General features: G+C 44.6%; 1 protein-coding gene across 1 annotated transcript in view; it reads right to left on the bottom strand.

Moving 5' to 3' along the window:
- Positions 1 to 19,073, bottom strand: part of YWHAE (tyrosine 3-monooxygenase/tryptophan 5-monooxygenase activation protein epsilon) — a 61,591-nt gene that overhangs the window by 37,069 nt on the left and 5,449 nt on the right. The window contains exons 3-4 of the mRNA XM_081109376.1: positions 4,233 to 4,503; positions 3,622 to 4,036 (exon numbers count right to left, since the gene is read on the bottom strand). Of these exons, the coding sequence (XP_080965502.1) occupies positions 3,622 to 3,685 (64 nt within the window). The 5' untranslated portion in view covers positions 3,686 to 4,036; positions 4,233 to 4,503. The remainder of the gene's footprint in view (positions 1 to 3,621; positions 4,037 to 4,232; positions 4,504 to 19,073) is intronic.

The raw sequence follows: 19,073 nt of genomic DNA, 5'->3' as shown, positions 1-19,073 counted from the left end.
AACTCCATTAACTGAAATAGCAATAAAAATTATTACTGGCCTACAGTGTGGAATTGATAATTAACCTGTTTTATTTTTTTAAGTATAATGTTAAACGTGAGTGTTTTTTTAACCATCACCCCAGAACATATTTTCATTGATTCAGATAGAGAGGGAGGAGAGAGACAGACAGACATCACTGATCAGCCAGCACCTGTGGTAAGCGCCCTAACTGGGGATTGAACTCGGGACCCTTTGGTGCATGGAACAAAGCTCCAACCAATTTTGAGCCACACCAGCCAGGCTTGAGCCCTGTGCAGGACACAGCTGATAATTAATTTTACTAAAATTAATTTACTATTACCCGTATTTTTCTCCTAACAAGGCATAGCAGAACCCCTCACTGGCTACCAGAATAAGTTAGAGATGAGGCACGGTTATTTTAAAAGGACAGCTTAGTAATGCAGAACAGATGTATTCCTGGTGTTGATGCATTCACATAGAATGAATCGAAAGAGACCATCAAAACTTTACCCTGTCAGATGGAGCCAATTATCACAGGGAGAAGGAAGGTCGAAAGATGAAACCAGCAACTACCCCATGAACTTAAGTGTAGTGTATGCTGGTGAGCCTCTTACTCTCAGAAAATGTGAAAGTGTTCACTCCCCCCCCCCCCCCCCCCCCCCCCGCCACACTCCTCACTTTTCTGTACTATTGTGGTTCATACAGATAGAACAGTAAAACTAGGTTCAGGAAGGCTGTTTGTTTGTCTTTAATACGTTCCTATTGATTTTGGGGAGGGGGAAGGGGAAGGTAGACATCAATGATGAGAGAGATCATTATCAGCTGCGTCCTGCACAGGGCTCAAGCCTGCAACCAGAATTTGAAGCATGTGCCCTGACCAGGAATCAAACTGCGACCCCCTGGTTCATAGGCCTGAGCTCAACCACTGAGCCAAGCTGGCCAGGCAGGATTTCCTTAATATGGCCACAAATGACATAAAAACTATCCCTTTGACTGACTTAAGTTAGGATGCTAAATTTAATCTTCAAGATGAACAGTCCTAGTCCCAAACCTCAATATATCAGCAACCCAAAATTGTTTTTTCTGAACACATCTTAGCTCTTCCTCCAGTGCCTTTAAATAAACCATATAAACTGATTCCAATTCCCCAGGATAGAATTAAGTGATACTATACTACAAAGTAGTTTAGGTATTAGATTCAACACAGTATGCAAAATAAAAGATGAAGGTAATGCAGGAACAATGAGAAAAAATAGTATATCCAAATACCCAAAACCAAATCATTCAAATGCACTCTCACCTTCTTCCACTCCCCATGCCCGATAAATTGGTGGCTAAAACTATGATATCAATTTTTGTCACCACAAACAACACTAAATTATTGTACCAAATAAAGGAGTAGACATAAGTAGAGTAGGATTCTTGATAACTGTCTTCCTTTTCTTCCTTTCCAATGAATCCCTATCTTGTGCCCAACAAGACTTTCTCTCCATCTGGTAGACCCTATTTCCTCCCCCTCTAGATTCTGAAGGAGACACCAAAATGTACGTGGAATGATGTGGCTCCAGCTGGAGAGGACTGTGCTGAATAACTAGTAGGAGATTTGGTCAAAAATCCTCAGCACTCAACTCCAAAACATGATTAACACTAAACTGTCAACTTAGAAACCACAATCATGAGCTTCTAAATCAGTTCTTAAAACAAGTTTTAAAAACACCTTCCTCTATGTCCTTTTGGTCATCACGTTTACTCGGAACCTAAAATCCCTACAGAACAGAAAGCATTCAAATATAATTTCAAGTTTCCTGCCAAGGGCACTGGTAGATTAAAAGGGGAACCTATTTGGAGGGGGTGGGGGAGACGGACGACACTTCCATTACAAGCACACCTACATGTTTGACTTTTAAACACTGAAATAAAGGCAAATCTGACCTTGAGCTGTACTTCCCCATCTTATTCCCCTCCCCCTCCTAACAGGAACCTTATTTAATACAAATAGCAATTTAAGGATTTACAAGATGAAATTTAGTGTAGTATCTTCCCTAAGTTTCAGTTCAAAGCCTTTTCTCCTAATTCTCAAATTCCTGAATCCTAATGTATGATATTGAGCCCTAAGGCTGCTCACATGACAAATAGGTATTCAAGGAAAGCAATGGTCCTACATGACACTTTGAAAAATAAATGGCTCAGTAATGAAGAAAAATCTAAAGATCAATGGCACTTGATACCATGTCTCACCCCACAACAGCATTAAAACCACATATGACTGTTTTCATAATACTACATTTTAACAGATGTGGGGGTAATTAAAATACCTACGTCTAAAATTGAGGGAGGGGCAATTTTTTAAAAGCAGCAACCTGGAACTGACTAAAAAGACACAATGGACAATTCCACAAAGTTCTAGAAAATGACGAAAGAACCTTTATGGGCAAAGGACCGAGGAACAAAGAAAAACTGCTCAAATCTGTACATAAAACACAGAAAAGTACATAGGATCTGCTGGGACTCCCTATCGTCACTATCCCCAAACCCATAGCCCCGCTGAATGATTGGGGTGAATGAAAATCCCCAGTGAGGTACGAACCACGCATTCCAAGACCGGGCAGTCACCAAAATGCGGTTACTAACCATCATGTGAAATAACTTCATTTTTCAACAGGTCTTTCTCCGTTGTCCTATCAGTGCAGGCAAACAGCAAAGTCATTATTCTTACGAACGGGTAGACTGAGACACGGGCACTGGCCGAGGACTAAGACTCGCCTCCCGGCTTCCGCTCAGCGCTGGACCCACCGGGGCCCACGGCGCAGGGGCCAGGAATAACCGCAGGAACTTGGAGCGTCGGGTTTCAGCGCGGGCAGGGAGCGGGGAGAAGGCGCGGCTGAACGAAAAGCCTAAGAACCCTCACACCAGCGGAGGGTGCCGGCCGAGGGAGAAACACGATCGCAGCATCTCAGCGGGCCTCCGCCCAGGGATGGGCAGCCGTGATTCCCACCCGCGCCCCCTCCCCCGCCTCGGGCACGACGGCCCCCGCACCGCCACCGCCACCGCCACCGCCCGAAGACGACCTCCTCTCGCTAAGCTGCTCCTTTGTGAGACTCGCAGCCGCCGCCCCACATTGGGCCTCCGGGGAAAAGCCACCGCCCCCACCCGCCATATTTCCCTGAAAGGCGCCCGCGCTACAGCTCCCGGTCGCCACTCTCCCCCATGTGGCGGGTGTTTCTTCCCCATCATCCCACTCAATTGTTCTCCACATCCCAAGACGGGCCAGAAGTTCCCCGGAGGATCGCTCGCCCGGAGACAGCACCCGCCATCTCCTCCCCCCGCCCCGGGAATCGCCCTCCCCCCCAGCCGCCATTTTACAACCAACTCCTCCACCCCATCGCCTCGGCCTCTCGGCTGGCAAGTGTCTGCAGCCGAGGACACTGAAAGGGTCAAACTCCTAGGCCTGGGGCCTCCCACGGCTCCAGGAGACCACAGGCCATTTCCTGCTTCCAGAATCCACGTCCCCCGGCCAGGCTCCGAGACGATGCCGCCATTTTGTCTCCTGCTCCCGGCCTCTGTGGGCGGCGGCAGAGGGTCCGAGAATTCCAGCCCCCGGTTGACCCCCCAACTCACCGTCGTATCGCTCAGCCTGCTCGGCCAGCTTCGCCTGGTACACCAGATCCTCCCGATCATCCATAGCGGCAGCGGCTCCGGCAGGGTCTGCGCGACGGATGGAAGCGGATAGCGTCTCCGACTCTCTCAGCCTCTCGCTACGCGTCCGAGCAGCAAAAATGGCGGCGCCTCAATCCGGGACTTCCGCCTGCGCACGCGGACAACTGCTCAGCTCTATGGCAACCGCTCCCTGGCAACTGGCGCGGGGGGCGGTCCGGGAGCTCGGCGCCCGAAGAGGCTGGACCCAGCCGACGCCCCTCCTCCGTGAGCTCAGCTGGCGCGGGAGCCCCGAGGCGGGAACGGCGGCTGCGGGAAGAAAGAGCGACCCCCAGGGAGCCCGGAGGAGAGCTGGAGGCGAGGCCGGCCTGGACGGCCCCTGAAGAGAGCGAGCGAGAGAAAGCAAAGGCTGTAACGGTTTGCTAATGGCCGGCCTCCCCACGGAAACCAGCCTCTCCCCTACTTGCCCGTCTCCTCAGCCACGCCCCCTCCTGCTTCTCCCGGCTTTTTCAACCCCGGGGTAAAGAGGTGGGCCCTGCCATAGTTGGTGGGGAAGGGGAACCCCAATTTCACACCTCCACTTCACTTGGCAGCCTTTGGCTTCTGCGCGTTAGCCTTCTTTTCCGTTTGGAGTTAGACCCACCACGGATGGGAACCAGGGTCGTGGTTGGAGGAGCCCGGCCTGGACTGCAAGGCGCAGAAGACGGGCCAGGCTGGGGTTGAAACGGAGCAAGGATGGAAGGAGCTGGCCTCGCTGCCCGCTGGGTTCCCAGCACCTTGCCCTCCATGTAATATCTGTTCCAAGACCGAAGTTCGGTAACTAGAACATAAGCTGTGTGGTGAGGCCTGCAATAAATGTGGAATAAAAAGGTTGGCACCAAATTATCAAGAGCCTTGGATGGCAAGCTAAGAAGTTTGCCCTTATTCAGTGGGCACAGAAAGCTATGATTTTTGCAGAGAGGATAATATCATCATCGTTTATCTAACCTATACTTTAAAAAGATGAATAAGTACGGTAAAATAGTGATTGATTAGCAGGCTATTATACCAATGCAGGCAAGCAGTAATAGATGGTAGCAGTGAAAATAGGAAGGGAAGGACAAATAAGATTAATACTACAGAGAAAAGCCACAAAAGTTCGTATCTGATCAGATGTAGAGACCTTGTGAGGGGAAAAAACTGACTTTCCATCTTCCCACCCTGAGTCACTGGAATAATGAGTGGCAGTACCATTACCAACAACAAAAATAGGAATGCTAGGAAAGTTTGCTGATAGAATGCAGAGAAGACAATTCCTTCTAGCACATGTTGGTTCTAAGATTCTCAAAGATCACCCAGGTAAAAGTAACCATCATGGAACTGGAAAAAAGGGGAAGCAGGAGAATACCTACTTCTGAGAGGTAAAAGCAGAAAACTCAGCAAAGGGAACTGGGTGGCTCCTTATTGCATTACAGATTAAGCCCCTTCCACTCTAAACACACTTATCAAATTTCAATGGTAAAAGACAGAATCAAAATACGGAATTCTATAACTCTATAAATACACATTTACTTATTTATACCTCCAGCAAGTCATTTCACCTCTGAAGCTTCATGTTCATTGGTAGAGAAACTGGAGACCATTTGTTAAGCCATGAAACAAGCCTTAATACATGTTAAAAGACTGAAATCATACATAGTATCTTTTCCTATCACAACGGAATGAAACTTGAAATTAGCCTTGGCCAGGTATCTCGGTTGGTTATAGCACGATATACCAAGGTTGTGGGTTTGATCCCTGGTCAGGGCATATACAAGGAGCAACGACTGAATGCATAAATAAGTGCAACAAATCGCTGTTTCTCTCACCTCCTCCCCCCCTCTCTCACTAAAATCAATAAATAAAAATTGCCCTGGCTGGTGTGGCTCAGTTGGTAGGAACTGTCTCAGGGTGTGTACAGGAGGCAACTGATTGATCTTTCTCTCTCCCCTCCCTCTCTCTACACTTTCTCTCTCCCTTCCACTCTCTCTACTAGTAAAAATCATTAGAGGCCTGGCCTGCATGGCTCAGTGGTTGAGCATTGACTTATGAACCAAGAGTTCATGGTTCAATTCCCAGTCAGGGCACATGCTGGGGTTGTGGGCTCGATCCCCAGTGTGTGGCTTGCTGGCGGCAGCTGTTCAGTGATTCTCTCTCATCACTGATGTTTCTATCTCTCCCTCTCCCTTCCTCTCTGAAATCAATAAAAAAAAAAAAATGTTTTAAAAATAAAATCCAGAGTGAGCACCAAAGCCCCACTGAAGCAAGTCTTGCCCCGGAGGGGTGTCTCCAGCACAGAAGTTCTCCCACTTCAGACACAGCTGATTCTCACAGCCAATTGGCCTGGAGGTCAATTCCTCCCAGTGATCCTACAACAATCAAGGCTTAACTACAACAAGACTGTGCACGAAGCCCACAAGGAGGTGCACCAAGAGTGTCCACCTCAGGTAACTGGGGAGGCTGAGCCACTGGGCCCTATAGGACACCTAGTACAGAAAGCCACTCTATCGAAACAGCAAAGCATAAAAAAAATGCGGAGACAAACAGGACACAAATGACAGAAATGGAGGAAAGCAAACTACTGGATATAGAGTTCAAAACCACACTTTCAAGGTTTTTCAAGAATTTTCTAGAAACCGCCAATAAACTTAATGAGACCCTCAAGAAATCTAATGAGACCCTCAAGGTTGTGATAAAGGACCAACTAGAAATTAAGCATACACTGACTGAAATAAAGAATATTATTACAGACTCCCAACAGCAGACTAGAGGATCGCAAGAATCAAGTCAACGATTTGAAATATGAAGAAGCAAAAAACACCCAACCGGAAAAGCAAAATGAAAAAAGAATCCAAAAATATGAAGATAGTGTAAGGAGCCTCTGGGACAGCTTAAAGCGTACCAACATCCAAATTATAGGGGTGCCAGAAGAAGAGAGAGAGCAAGATATTGAAAACTTATTTGAAGAAATAATGACAGAAAACTTCCCCTACCTGGTGAAAGAAATAGACTTACAAGTCCAGGAAGCACAGAGAACCCCACACAAAAGGAATCCAAAGAGGACCACACCAAGACACATCATAATTAAAATGCCAAGAGCAGCCGAAACCGGTTTGGCTCAGTGGATAGAGCGTCGGCCTGCGGACTGAAAGGTCCCAGGTTCGATTCCGGTCAAGGGCATGTACCTGGGTTGCGGGCATATCCCCAGTGGGAGATGTGCAGGAGGCAGCTGATCGATGTTTCTCTCTCATCGATGTTTCTAACTATCTCTCTCCCTTCCTCTCTGTAAAAAAATCAATAAAATATATTTTTTAAAAAATGCCAAGAGCAAAAGACAAAGAGAGAATCTTAAAAGCAGCAAGAGAAAGAAACTCAGTTACCTACAAGGGAGTACCCATACGACTGTCAGCTGATTTCTCAACAGAAACTTTGCAGGCCAGAAGGGAGTGGCAAGAAATATTCAAAGTGATGAACACCAAGAACCTACAACCAAGATTACTTTATCCAGCAAAGCTATCATTCAGAATTGAAGATCAGATAAAGAGCTTCACAGATAAGAAAAAGCTAAAGAAGTTCATCACCACTAAACCAGTATTATATGAAATGCTGAAAGGTATCCTTTAAGAAGAGGAAGAAGAAGAAAATGGTAAAGATACAAACTATGAACAACAAATACACATCTATCAACAAGTAAATCTAAAAATCAAGTGAATAAATAATCTGATAAACAGAATAAACTGGTGATTATAATAGAATCAAGGGCATAGAAAGGGAGTGGACTGACTATTCTTGTGGGGGAAAGGGGTGTGGGGGATGCAGGAAGAGACTGAACAAAAATTGTGCACCTATGGATGAGGACAGTGGGGGTGGGGGTGAGGGCGGAGGATGGGGTGGGAAACGGGTGGAGGGGAGCTATGGGGGGAAAAAGAGGAACAACTGTAATAATCTGAACAATAAAGATTTAATTTTTTTAAAAAAAAGGGTAATATGCAAACTGACCCTAACAGCAGAAAGGCTGGGAAAAATAAAATAAAATAAAAATAAAATCCAGTGGGAGTCTACTTAAGACTCAACTTCCTTAAAAAAAAAAGAGAGAATAACTTATTTAATTACTTTGGTTCAGATTGCCGAAATGTAACTTACCACATGAATGACATTTATAGGATCTGTTATTTTATATTTAATAAAATGAAGCCACAGAAGCTATAAGGCTTTTATTGACCTTTGTTCAAAACAGTGATAATATATTTGACACACGTAAACACAGAAATTACACACTCCAGTACTTATTGCCCAGATAAAATGTTTGTCATGCCCTGGCTGGTTTGGCTCAGCGGATAGAGCATTGGCCTGCAGACTGAAGGGTCCCAGGTTTGATTCTGGTCAGGGGCATGTGCCTGGGTTGCGGGCACATCCCAAGTGGAGGACGTGCAGGAGGCAGCTGAATCGATGTTTCTGACTCTCTATCCCTCTCCCTTCCTCTCTGTGAAAGATCAATAAAATATATTAAAAAGAAAAAAAAAATGTCACATCTGCTTCAGGTACCTTCTATTAAGACACTAGAGGCTCAGTGCACGAATTTGTGCACATTCAAAGGAAATTAATTAGAAGAAATATTTTAGAAGCCAGGGAGGGACCGTGGGAGGACTCCCGGGTGTGTCCAGCCCATCTCGCCAAGTCCCAATTGGTCAGACCCCAGCAACAAGCTAACCTACCGGTTGGAGTGTCTGCCCCGTGGTGGTCAGTGCCCATCATAGCAACTGGTCAAGCAGTTGACCGTTTAGTCAACCCATTGGTTGGACACTTAGCATATTAGGCTTTTATATATATAGATTAAGCCCTAGCCAGTTTGGCTCAATGGATAGATTGTTAGCCTGTGGACTGAAAGGTCCCAGGATTGATTCTGGTCAAGGGCACATGTCTGGGTAGCAGGCTCGATCCCCAGTGGGAGGTGTGCCGGAGGCAATAAATGATTCTCATCATTGATGTTTCTCTATCTCCCTCTCCCTTCCTCTCTGAAATCAAGAAAAAAAATATTTTTTTAAAAAAAGACATTATGCCCTGACCGGTTTGGCTCAGCGGATAGAGTGTTGGCCTGCGGACTCAAGGGTCCCAGGTTGGATTCCGGTCAAGGGCATGTACCTTGGTTGTGGGCACATCCCCAGTGGGGAGTGTGCAGGGGGCAGCTGATCCATGTTTCTCTCTCAATCGATGTTTCTAACTCTCTATCCCTCTCCCTTCCTCTCTGTAAAAATCAATAAAATATATATTTAAAAAAAAAGACATTAAATGCTATCTCCCTGACCGGTTGCTCAGTGGTTAGAGCAGGGGTGGGCAAACTTTTTGACTCAAGGGCCACAATGGGTTCTTAAACTGGACCGGAGGGCCGGAACAAAAGCATGGATGGAGTGTTTGTGTGAGTTAATATAAATTCAAAGTAAACATCATTACATAAAAGGGTACGGTCTTTTTTTTTTTTTTTTTTTTTTAGTTTTATTCATTTCAAACTGGCCGGATCCGGCCCGCAGGCCGTAGTTTGCCCATGGCTGGGTTAGAGCATCAGCCTGCAGATCAAAGGGTTGCAGATTCCATTATCAGTCAAGGCCATGTACCTTGGTTGCAGGTTACCCATCCCTGGTAGGGGTGCATGTGGGAGGCAACCAATCCATGTGTTTCTCTCGCATAGATGTTTCTCTTCCCTGCAACCTCCCTCCCTTCCACTCTCTGGAAATCAATGGAAAAAATGCCCTCAATGAGGATTGAAAAAAGAAAAAAAAGACAATATGCTAACAAGGTATTAATAGACTGCTTGTCTCTCAATCTCTCCCTCCCTCGCATTAACTATTATCCTGAGTCCCAGTGTGAATTCTTGATATTCCTACTTAAAATTTTTTTATACATATGGCTGTATCCATAAAAATGTATGAGGCCCGGCTGATGTGGCTCATTGGTTGAGTATCAACCTATGAACCAGGAGATCCTGGTTCAGTTCCAATCACACTCCCGAGCTCATATATGTCTGGGTTGCGAGCTTGGTCCCCAGTACAGGGTGTGCAGGAGGCAGCTGATCAATGATTCTCTCTCATCATTGATGTTTCTATCTCTCCCTCTCCCTCTCTGAAATCAATAAAAATACATTGCAATGATAATAACAGCAAACTAAATTCAGCAGCATATGAAAAGGATTATATATCATAACCAAGTGAGATTTAATCCAGGAATAGAGGGATGATTCAAGAAAATCAATGTAATTAATATCCTATATTAATAAAAGAAGGAGAAAAACAACATGACTAGCTCAATTTATGCAAAAAAAGAAAAAAAGCATTTAACAAAATCCAAGGCCCTGGCCAGGTAGCTCCATTGATTAGAGTGTTGTCCTGATATGCCAAAGTTTTGGGTTTGATCCCTCGTCAGGGCACATACAAATATCAGCCAATGAATGCATCAATAAGTGAAACAACAATGTTTCTCTGTTTCTCTCTTTTTCTCTCTCTCTTCCCCTCTCCAAAATCAAGCAGTAAATAAAAATTTTAAAAACTCCAATACCCTTTCATAATGAAAATAATAAAGAATAGCCGAACCGGTTTGGCTCAGTGGATAGAGCGTCGGCCTGCGGACTCAAGGGTCCTGGGTTCGATTCCGGTCAAGGGCATGTACCCTGGTTGCGGGCACATCCCCAGTGGGGAGCGTGTAGGAGGCAGCTGATCAATCTCTCTCATCAATGTTTCTAACTCTCTATCCCTCTCCCTTCTTCTCTGTAAAAAATCAATAAAATATATTTTTAATAAAAAAGAAAATAATAAAGAATAGAAGGGAACTGCATCCACATAATAAAGGCCACATATGAAAAACACACAGCTAACATCATACTCAATGGGGAAAACTGAAAGCTTTCTCCCTAAGATCATGAACAAAATAAGATGCCCCCTTTTGTGATTTCTATTCAATGTAGTACTAAAAGCAAAAGGCATCCAAATTAGAAAGAAAGAGGTAAAAATATGCCTGTTCTCAGATATGACCTTATATATAGAAAACCCTAAACGTTTTCACCAAAAAAATGTTAGAACTAAAAAATAAATTCAACAAAATTGGAGGTTACAAAATCAACATACAAAAATCAGTTGGAGCCGAAACCGGTTTGGCTCAGTGGATAGAGCATCGGCTTGTGGACTGAAAGGTCCCAGGTTCGATTCCGGTGAAGGGCATGTATCTGGGTTGTGGGCACATCCCCAGTGGGAGATGTGCAGGAGGCAGCTGATCAATGTTCCTCTCTCATTGATGTTTCTAACTCTCTATCTCTCTCCCTTCCTCTCTGTGAAAAATCAATAAAATATATTTTAAAAAAAAAAAAATCAGTTGGAGCCCTAACCGGTTTGGCTCAATGGATAGAGCATCGGCCTGCGGACTGAAGGATCCCGGGTTCGATTCTGGTCAAGGGCATGTACCTTGGTTGTGGGCACATCCCCAGTGGGGAGTGTGCAGGAGCAGCTGGTCGATGTTTCTCTCTCATCAATGTTTCTAACTCTTTATCCCTCTCCCTTCCTCTCTGTAAAAAATCAATAAAAATATATTTTAAAGAAATTTTTCATTTGCAATAGCATCAAAAAGAATAAAATTTCTAGGAATAAACTAACCAAGAAGGTGAAAGACTTACACATGAAAAACTACAAAACACTGCGGGAATTAAAGAATGAATGGAAAGGCTTTTGTGTTCTTGGATTAGAAGAGTCAGTATTGTTAAGATAACAATACTATGCAAAGTGACCTACAGATAGAATGCAATTCCTATCAAAATCCCAATAGCGCCCTACCCAGTTTGGCTCAATGGATAGGGCCTGCGGACTGAAGGGTCTCGGGTTCAATTCCAGCCAAAGGCACATGACCCGGTTGCAGGCTCGATTCCCTGTGGGGGGCATGCAGGAGTCAGCCAATCAATAATTCCCTCTCATCATTGATGTTTCTATCTCTCTTTCTCCCTCTCCCTTCCTCTCTAAAATCAATAAAAAATATATTACAAAAAAATAAAATCCCAATAGCAAATTCTGCAGAAATAAAGCGAAGCAGCTGAATTTGCTGCCCTCTAGAAATACCTTCCAACTGTATCAGACACATCATAACAGTTAAGGTCATGGGCTCTGCTCTTGGACTCCATCACCCATGCAATGGAGCAAATTACTCAACTTCTTTAAACCTTAGTTTTCTATAAAAGAGGAATGATATTTTCCTCATACAAAAAGGAATTAATGTAAAGAACCTGATTCTCAATGAATGTTAGCTATATTTATTAATGTTACTATGGTTCCTGCTTGAGTGAGAATCAGAAGTTCGTGCCATAAAGTACAAGTAAGAAGAGTTTTTTAAACGTAGTTTTAAATTCTGCAGAGATGTTGATTAACACAGAGGAACAGTCTCTGGATATAGCAACTAGGTCATTAGTGACCTTCAAGAGCAGTTTCGAAAGCATGCTGGAAGCCAGACAGCATTTGTCTGAAGCACTAAGGCAGTAAGAAAGTGGAAGTGGTAAGTGTGGGATTTTCTTGAGAAGAACAGCAGTGAAAAGGTAGAGAGTGACCATTTCAGAGGAGTGACCAATCAGGGTGGCCAAACAATAACTGGTCCACATGTTCACAAAACCCACCCCATTCTACAAAGCCGGCTCTTGTGCCAGGATGAGTACAGGGCTGTCACAGACAGGCAGATATTAGGGGTAACCTCCTTATTACTACTGGGTCTTCTCTCCTGAATAGTGTCTCTCAAGTCTGGCTGAAGCCTATCCAAGGTGCCTATTCCTAAGAAATGGTGGATGAGGCAGAAATCTTAAACCTAGGTTGATTCTCTGACTGTACTACCTGTTCTCTGAACAAACAGAATTAAAAGGGATAGAAATCACTGATAGGGCAACAGAAATATAAACAGAAACATTTTGATATAGCAAATCTATATATATAAAAGCCAAGCGACCTAAACACTGGACCAACCAGAATGACCGAAACAACTGGTTGCTTTGATGCACACTGCAGCCCTGAACGGCGCCCCCTACCCTGATCAAGAGCAGGGCCGGCCAGCCAACCACCTGCGGTCCCATTCCAGTCAAGCACACACATCTCAGTTGTAGGCTCAATCCCCGGTCCTGGTTGGGGCACAAGGTAGAGGCAATCAATTGATGTGTCTCTCTCACATTGATGTTTCTCTCTGTCTCTCCCCCGCCAGCCCTGCCCCGATTGGCCCCAATCAGGGCAGGCCAGCCGGACCCCTCCTGTGCACGAATTCGTGCACTGGGCCACTAGCAGGATTATAAGCAGATATAAAAAATCATAGTGCTGCCCTGGACAGTTTGGCTCAGTGGATAGAGCGTTGGCTTGCAGACTGAAGGGTCTCAGGTTCGATTCCAGCCAAGTGCATGTACCCAAGTTGCGGGCTCAGTCCCTATAGGGGGGCATGTGGGAGGCAGCTTATCAATGATTCTCTCTCATCCTTGGTGTTTCTATCTCTCTTTCTCTCTCCCTTCCTCTCTGAGATCAATAAATAAATATATTTTTTTTAAAAATCACAGTGCTATACTGAGGTTGCTCTCATGATATTATTTTATTTTTTTTAGAGAGGGAGGGGGAGAGTGAGAGAGAGAAACCTTGATGTAAGACAGATATATTGGTTGATCACTTCCTATATACACCCCGATCAGGGATGGAACCTGCAACCTAGATATGGAATCACACCTGCGACCTTCAGTCCATGGGACAATGCTCCAACCAACTGAGCCACACTGGCCAGGGCCTCTTTACATCTTTACACATACAAAGGTATTTCCATAAGAGAAATTATTAGGTCAGAGAGTATGAACACTTTTTTGTTAAATTTTATATTGAATTGTAACATACAAACAAAAAAGTGTACAAATCATAAGTGCACAGCTGAAGGGTTTTTTTTAATCTTCACCCAAGGATATTTTTTCTTCTTTTTAAAAAAATATGTATATATTTATTATTATTATTGATTTTAGAGAGGAAAGGAGAAGGAGAGAGAATCACTGATGAGCTGCTCCTGCACACCCCCACCAAGGGATAGAGCTTGCAACCGGGGCATGTGCCCTCACCGGGAATGGAACCGTGACCTCCTGGTTCATAGGTCGACGCTCAACCACTGAGCCATGTGGCTGGACTGTCTTTTAATTTTTTTTAATTTTTATTTATTGATTTTAAAGAGAGGAAGGAAGAGAGAGAGAGAGAGAAACATCAATTTGTTGTTCCCCTTACTTATGTATTCATTGGTTGACTCTTATACATGCTCTGACCAGAGATCAAACCCAAAACCTTGGGTATCGGGACAATGGTCTAACCCAGTGGTCGGCAAACCGTGGCTCGCAAGCCACATGCGGCTCTTTGGCCCCTTGAGTGTGGCTCTTCCACAAAATACCAACTTCTGCGCATGGGCCACAAAGTTTCAATCGCACTGTACATGCCCGCCCGCACTTGTTTGGACCACTGGTCTAACCAACTGAGCTACCCAACCAGGGCCTTGTCTCTTTCTTATTTATAGAAACTCTTTATATTTTATGGATGTTACTACTTTGGCTGTTAAATAGGATTCAAATATTTTCTTCTCCTTTATCATGTCTTTTAACTTTAAAAAAACTTTTTTTTCCCAATATATTTTTTATTGATTTCAGAGAAGAAGGGAGAGGGGGAGATAAAAACATCAATGATTAGAGAGAATCACGATCGGGTGCCTCCTGCATGCCCCCTTACTGAGGATCAAGCCTGCAACCTGGACATGTGTCCTGACCAGGAATCGAACTGTGACTTCCTGGTTCATGGGTCAATGCTCAATCACTGAACCACACTGGCTGGATTTTTTTTTTTCTCCTTCCTTCAATAGGTGGAGTCTATTTCCTTACTCCTTGAATCTGGGCTGGCCCTGAGACTTGATTAAAAAAATGCAGTGGAATTTAGTGTGTCATTCCTAAGGCTAGGCCTTGTGTGATTCTGCCTGTTTTCTTGGAATTCTGTCAATAGCCATGAGAACCAATCCAGGCTACTCTGTTGGAAGATGGGAGATCACGGGACGTAGAGATAAACTGTACCAGCTGAGGGGCATCCTAGACCAGCCAGACCCCAGACAATCTGAAGCTGACCTAAACTTAGACTAGTCCAGACCAGAACTGCCCAGCTGAGCCCAATCCAAAGTGCTGAACTGCAGAATTGTAAAATAATAAATGATTATTGTTTTAAGCCACTAAGTATTGGCCTGGTTTATTTTACAGCAAAAGTTAACTGATCAGCCGTAGCTGGTTTAGCTCAGTGGATAGAGCGTTGGCCTGTGGACTGAAGGGTCCCAGGTTCGATTCTGGTCAAAGGCTACATGCCTGAGTTGCAGGCTTGATCCCCAGTAGAGGGTGTGCAGGAGGCAGCCAATCAATGATTCTCTCTCCTTCTTGATATTTGTATTTCCTCTCTCCCTTCCCCTTCCTCTCTGAAATAAATAAATATATATATATATATATATATATATATATATTTTTAAAAGCTAACAGAGTACTTTTCTTAAATATATTTTTATTGATTTCAGAGAGGAAGAGAAAGGAGAGAGAGAAACATCAAGGATGAGAATCGCCGAAACCGGTTTGGCTCAGTTGATAGAGCGTCTCCCTGCGGACTGAAAGGTCCCAGGTTCGATTCCAATCAAGGGCATGTACCTGGGTTGTGGGCACATCCCTGGTTGGGGATGTGCAGGAGGCGGCTGGTTGATGTTTCTCTCTCATCGATGTTTCTGACTATCTCTCTCCCTTCCTCTCTGTAAAAAATCAATAAAATATATTTAAAAAAAAAAAAAAAAGGATGAGAATCATTGATCGGCTGCCTCCTGCACGCCCCTTACTGGGCATCTTGCAGCAACCCAGGCATGTGTCCTTGGCCAGAATCAAACCTGGGACCCTTCAGTATGCAGGTCAATGCTCTATCCACTGGAGCCAAACCAGCTAGGGCTAGAGTAATTTTTTTAAGTTCCTAGGATTATTATTACCCACAGCTCACACTTTACTTTGATGACCTCTAGCCCACCTATCCTCTGTTTTTTATTATTTTGTTTAAAATGCATACTCTGCATACTTGCTGTGTGTCAAGCAGAGCTGGGTATTGGAAATACAATGAGCAGTCTCAGTCTTATGATAGACACATGCACAAGCAATTTTTGTTTAGTGTGATGTTTTAACTATAAACACATTGCCAATAGGGGATATGGGCGAGGTAATACAAATTAGAGTATCATCAGGCTGGTATTTGAAGGTGAGGGAGAAGGTGAGCCAGACAGAGGTTTAGACTATGCAAAAGCCTGGAGGAGAGAGTAGGTGAGTCAGGTAAATAGAAAGACAAGAAATTCTGTATGGCTAGAGTGCAGAGTACAGGAGGGAGAGGAAGGTGAGGCTGGATAGAGAAACTGGAACTTGAATATAAAGAGCTCTATATCCCTTTGGGAGAATCTAACCTAATACATATTATTTTTTTTTAATATATTTTATTGATTTTTTTACAGAGAGGAAGGGAAAGAGATAGAGAGTCAGAAACATTGATGAGAGAGAAACATCGATCAGCCGCCTCCTGCACATCTCCCACTGGGGATGTGCTCGCAACCCAGGTACATGCCCTTGACTGGAATCGAACCTGGGACCTTTCAGTCCGCAAGCCGACGCTCTATCCACTGAGCCAAACCAGTTTCGGCCCTAATACATATTATAGGAAGTTCACTAGGGCTTCAATTTGTCAGAAAAATTAGAGGGGATAAAACTAGATGTAGAGGAACAGTTAGGGTAGTTGTTGAGATCATCCAGATGAGAGACACATCAATTAGTTGCCTCCTGCACACCTCTCAACCTGAGGCCAGGGATTGAGCCTGCAACCGAGGTAGATGCCCCTGACCAGAATCGAATCTGGGACCCTTGTGTCCAAGGGCCGATGCCTCTATCCAGTGAGTCAAACTGGCTAGGGCAGTGGTCAGCAAACTCAGTCAACAGAGCCAAATATCAACAGTACAATGATTGAAATTTCTTTTGAGGGCCAAATTTTTCAAACTTAAACTATATAGGTAGGTACATTGTTATTAACTTAATTGGGGTACTCCTAAGCTGGCCTTTGCTAAAAACGTTCTCAATCTGATTGAGGTACGTTTGCTGAGGTCGACACCTTCCAACTCTCCCATCCACACTTGTCTAGTATACTTGTTTCAGATAGACCAGTGTGGGTGGGAGAGTTGGAAGGGGTCGACCTCAGCGACCGTACCTCAAAACAATGTACCTCCCCCGCACTGTGTATCCAGCGGCCCGACTGCGCTGCGTCTCCTTTCCCCCTCCCGACCAACGCCCCTTGTTCTAACGCCACTTCTTCAAAATGGACTTGCCCAGGACGAAAACCAACTTCTGGGCATGGGCCACGAAGTTTCAATCGCACTGTACGTGCACGCCTGCACGTGGTATTTTGTGGAAGAGCCACACTCAAAGGGCCAAAGAGCCGCATGTGGCTAGCAAGCCGTGGTTTGCCGACCACTGGGCTAGGGCAACCTGACTTTTTATATATATGTTTATTATCAACATGAAAAAAAGGAAGATTAGAAGACGGCTAATTGTTGAGGAATTTAGGAACTAGAAGGTTCCTCGAGATGGAAGAACTGGGCTTTGGGAAAACAGTGAGAGAACTGAAGACTAGAAGTTAATGGTCAGAAAATAAGATGTTTCATATTCCAGGGATATAACAGTGCTAGACAATGGAGCTGAGATACTCAAAAAAATGAGGCCAAACTGGCAGATGGGTCACCCCAGATGATAGCAGACATTGGGGTAAAGAAAGACTGCGAACCAGATGTCAAAATCCTATATAATAAAAGGCTAATATGCAAATTGTCCCCTCAACTGGAAGTTTGACCGGGGCCGGTTCAACCAGGAGGCGGGGCTGGCCAACTGCCCGAGGCCCCTCCCCCTGCCCAGCCCAATCAGCCATGATCAGGTGGACCAGACCCCACCCATGCACAAATTCGTGCACTGGGCCTCTAGTCTTTAATAAATGAGAGGAAAATTGTTTGATAACTGCAGAGGGTAGAGAGCCTGACAGGATGGATAGCATGAGCTACAAAGATGGAATAGAGTCCAAAATGAGGGTATGTATGGTCAGGGAAGACTCAGAATAGCTTGAAGATGCCAGTAACAAAATGAGACTTGGGGCAATTATCAAAGATGACAGGAATGCAAGCTACGGAATGAGCTGGTTGGCCCCAACTGTCCTGATACGGGTTATTTATGCTTCAGAAGGGATTCAATTCCACTGGAGGAAAGAGCAGCAGCCCTGCGGCAGTGCTTCTCAGAAGGGCAGGCCAGGGATAAAGTTGCCAGATTTAGCAAATAAAAATACAGAATGTCCAGTTAAATTTCAATTTCAGGTATTACATGGGACATGCTTATACTATTAAAAAAAAAAAAAGGTTATCTGGCCCTAGTTGGTTTTGCTCAGTGGGTAGAGAGTCGGCCTGCGGACTGAAGGGTCCCAGGTTCAATTCTGGTCAAGGGCACATGCCTGGGTTGCAGGCTTGGTCCCCAATGAGGGGCATGCAGGAGGCAGCCAATCAATGATTCTCTCTTATCATTGATGTTTCTATCTCTCTCTTCCTCTTCCTTCCCCTCTGAAATCAATAAAAAAAATATATATATTTTTTAAAAAAGGTTATCTGAGATGCATAAAGCAGCTTACTGATTTCTCCAAAGCTTTGGCATCGTGTGGTCCTAACAACCTGCTAGTTGGTTAACATCTCACCTCCCTAATTCAACTTCCTTGTATAAGTCAGATTAGGCTAACTGCTGTTAATCATAAGACCTTAAAACATAAAATGGTTGGACAGAAGTTTATTTTTTGCTAGCTAAGCCAGAGTCCTTCTCCATGCAGTCATTTAGGGCTCTAGTGGATGAAGGCCCTGCCCTGGGAGTCATCTTTATTCCAGCCAAATGGAAAGAACGAACGTGTAGAAGTACTTATGGAAGGTTTCTATAGGCCAGGCCTGAGAGTGGTATAGACAATTCTGCACAATCCATTGGCTGAACTCAGTCACACAGTCATAGGTAATGGCAAGGGAGCATGGGAAATGTAGTCGAGCAGTGCGCACAGGACAAAGACAACAGGGAATTGAATAAGCAACCTCTGCCACATCCTTTATGAGATATATCTGTGGATTCCATAAGGTTCAAAAGACTCTGGATCAATAACCTTTGCTTTGGCCCTGACTGGTTTGGCTCAGTGGATAGAGCGTCGGCCTGTGGACTGAAGGGTCCCAGGTTCAATTCCGGTCAGGGGCATGTGCCTTGGTTGCGGGCACGTCCCCAGTGGGGGGTGTGCAGGCAGCTGATCGATGTTTCTAACTCT

This window comes from Myotis nattereri, assembly GCF_964212035.1.
Source record: "Myotis nattereri genome assembly, chromosome: 16".
In the NCBI taxonomy this organism is placed as follows: domain Eukaryota; kingdom Metazoa; phylum Chordata; class Mammalia; order Chiroptera; family Vespertilionidae; genus Myotis; species Myotis nattereri.
The sequence above is the reverse complement of the archived record's forward strand: the minus strand, read 5'-3'. Positions and strand labels throughout refer to the sequence as shown.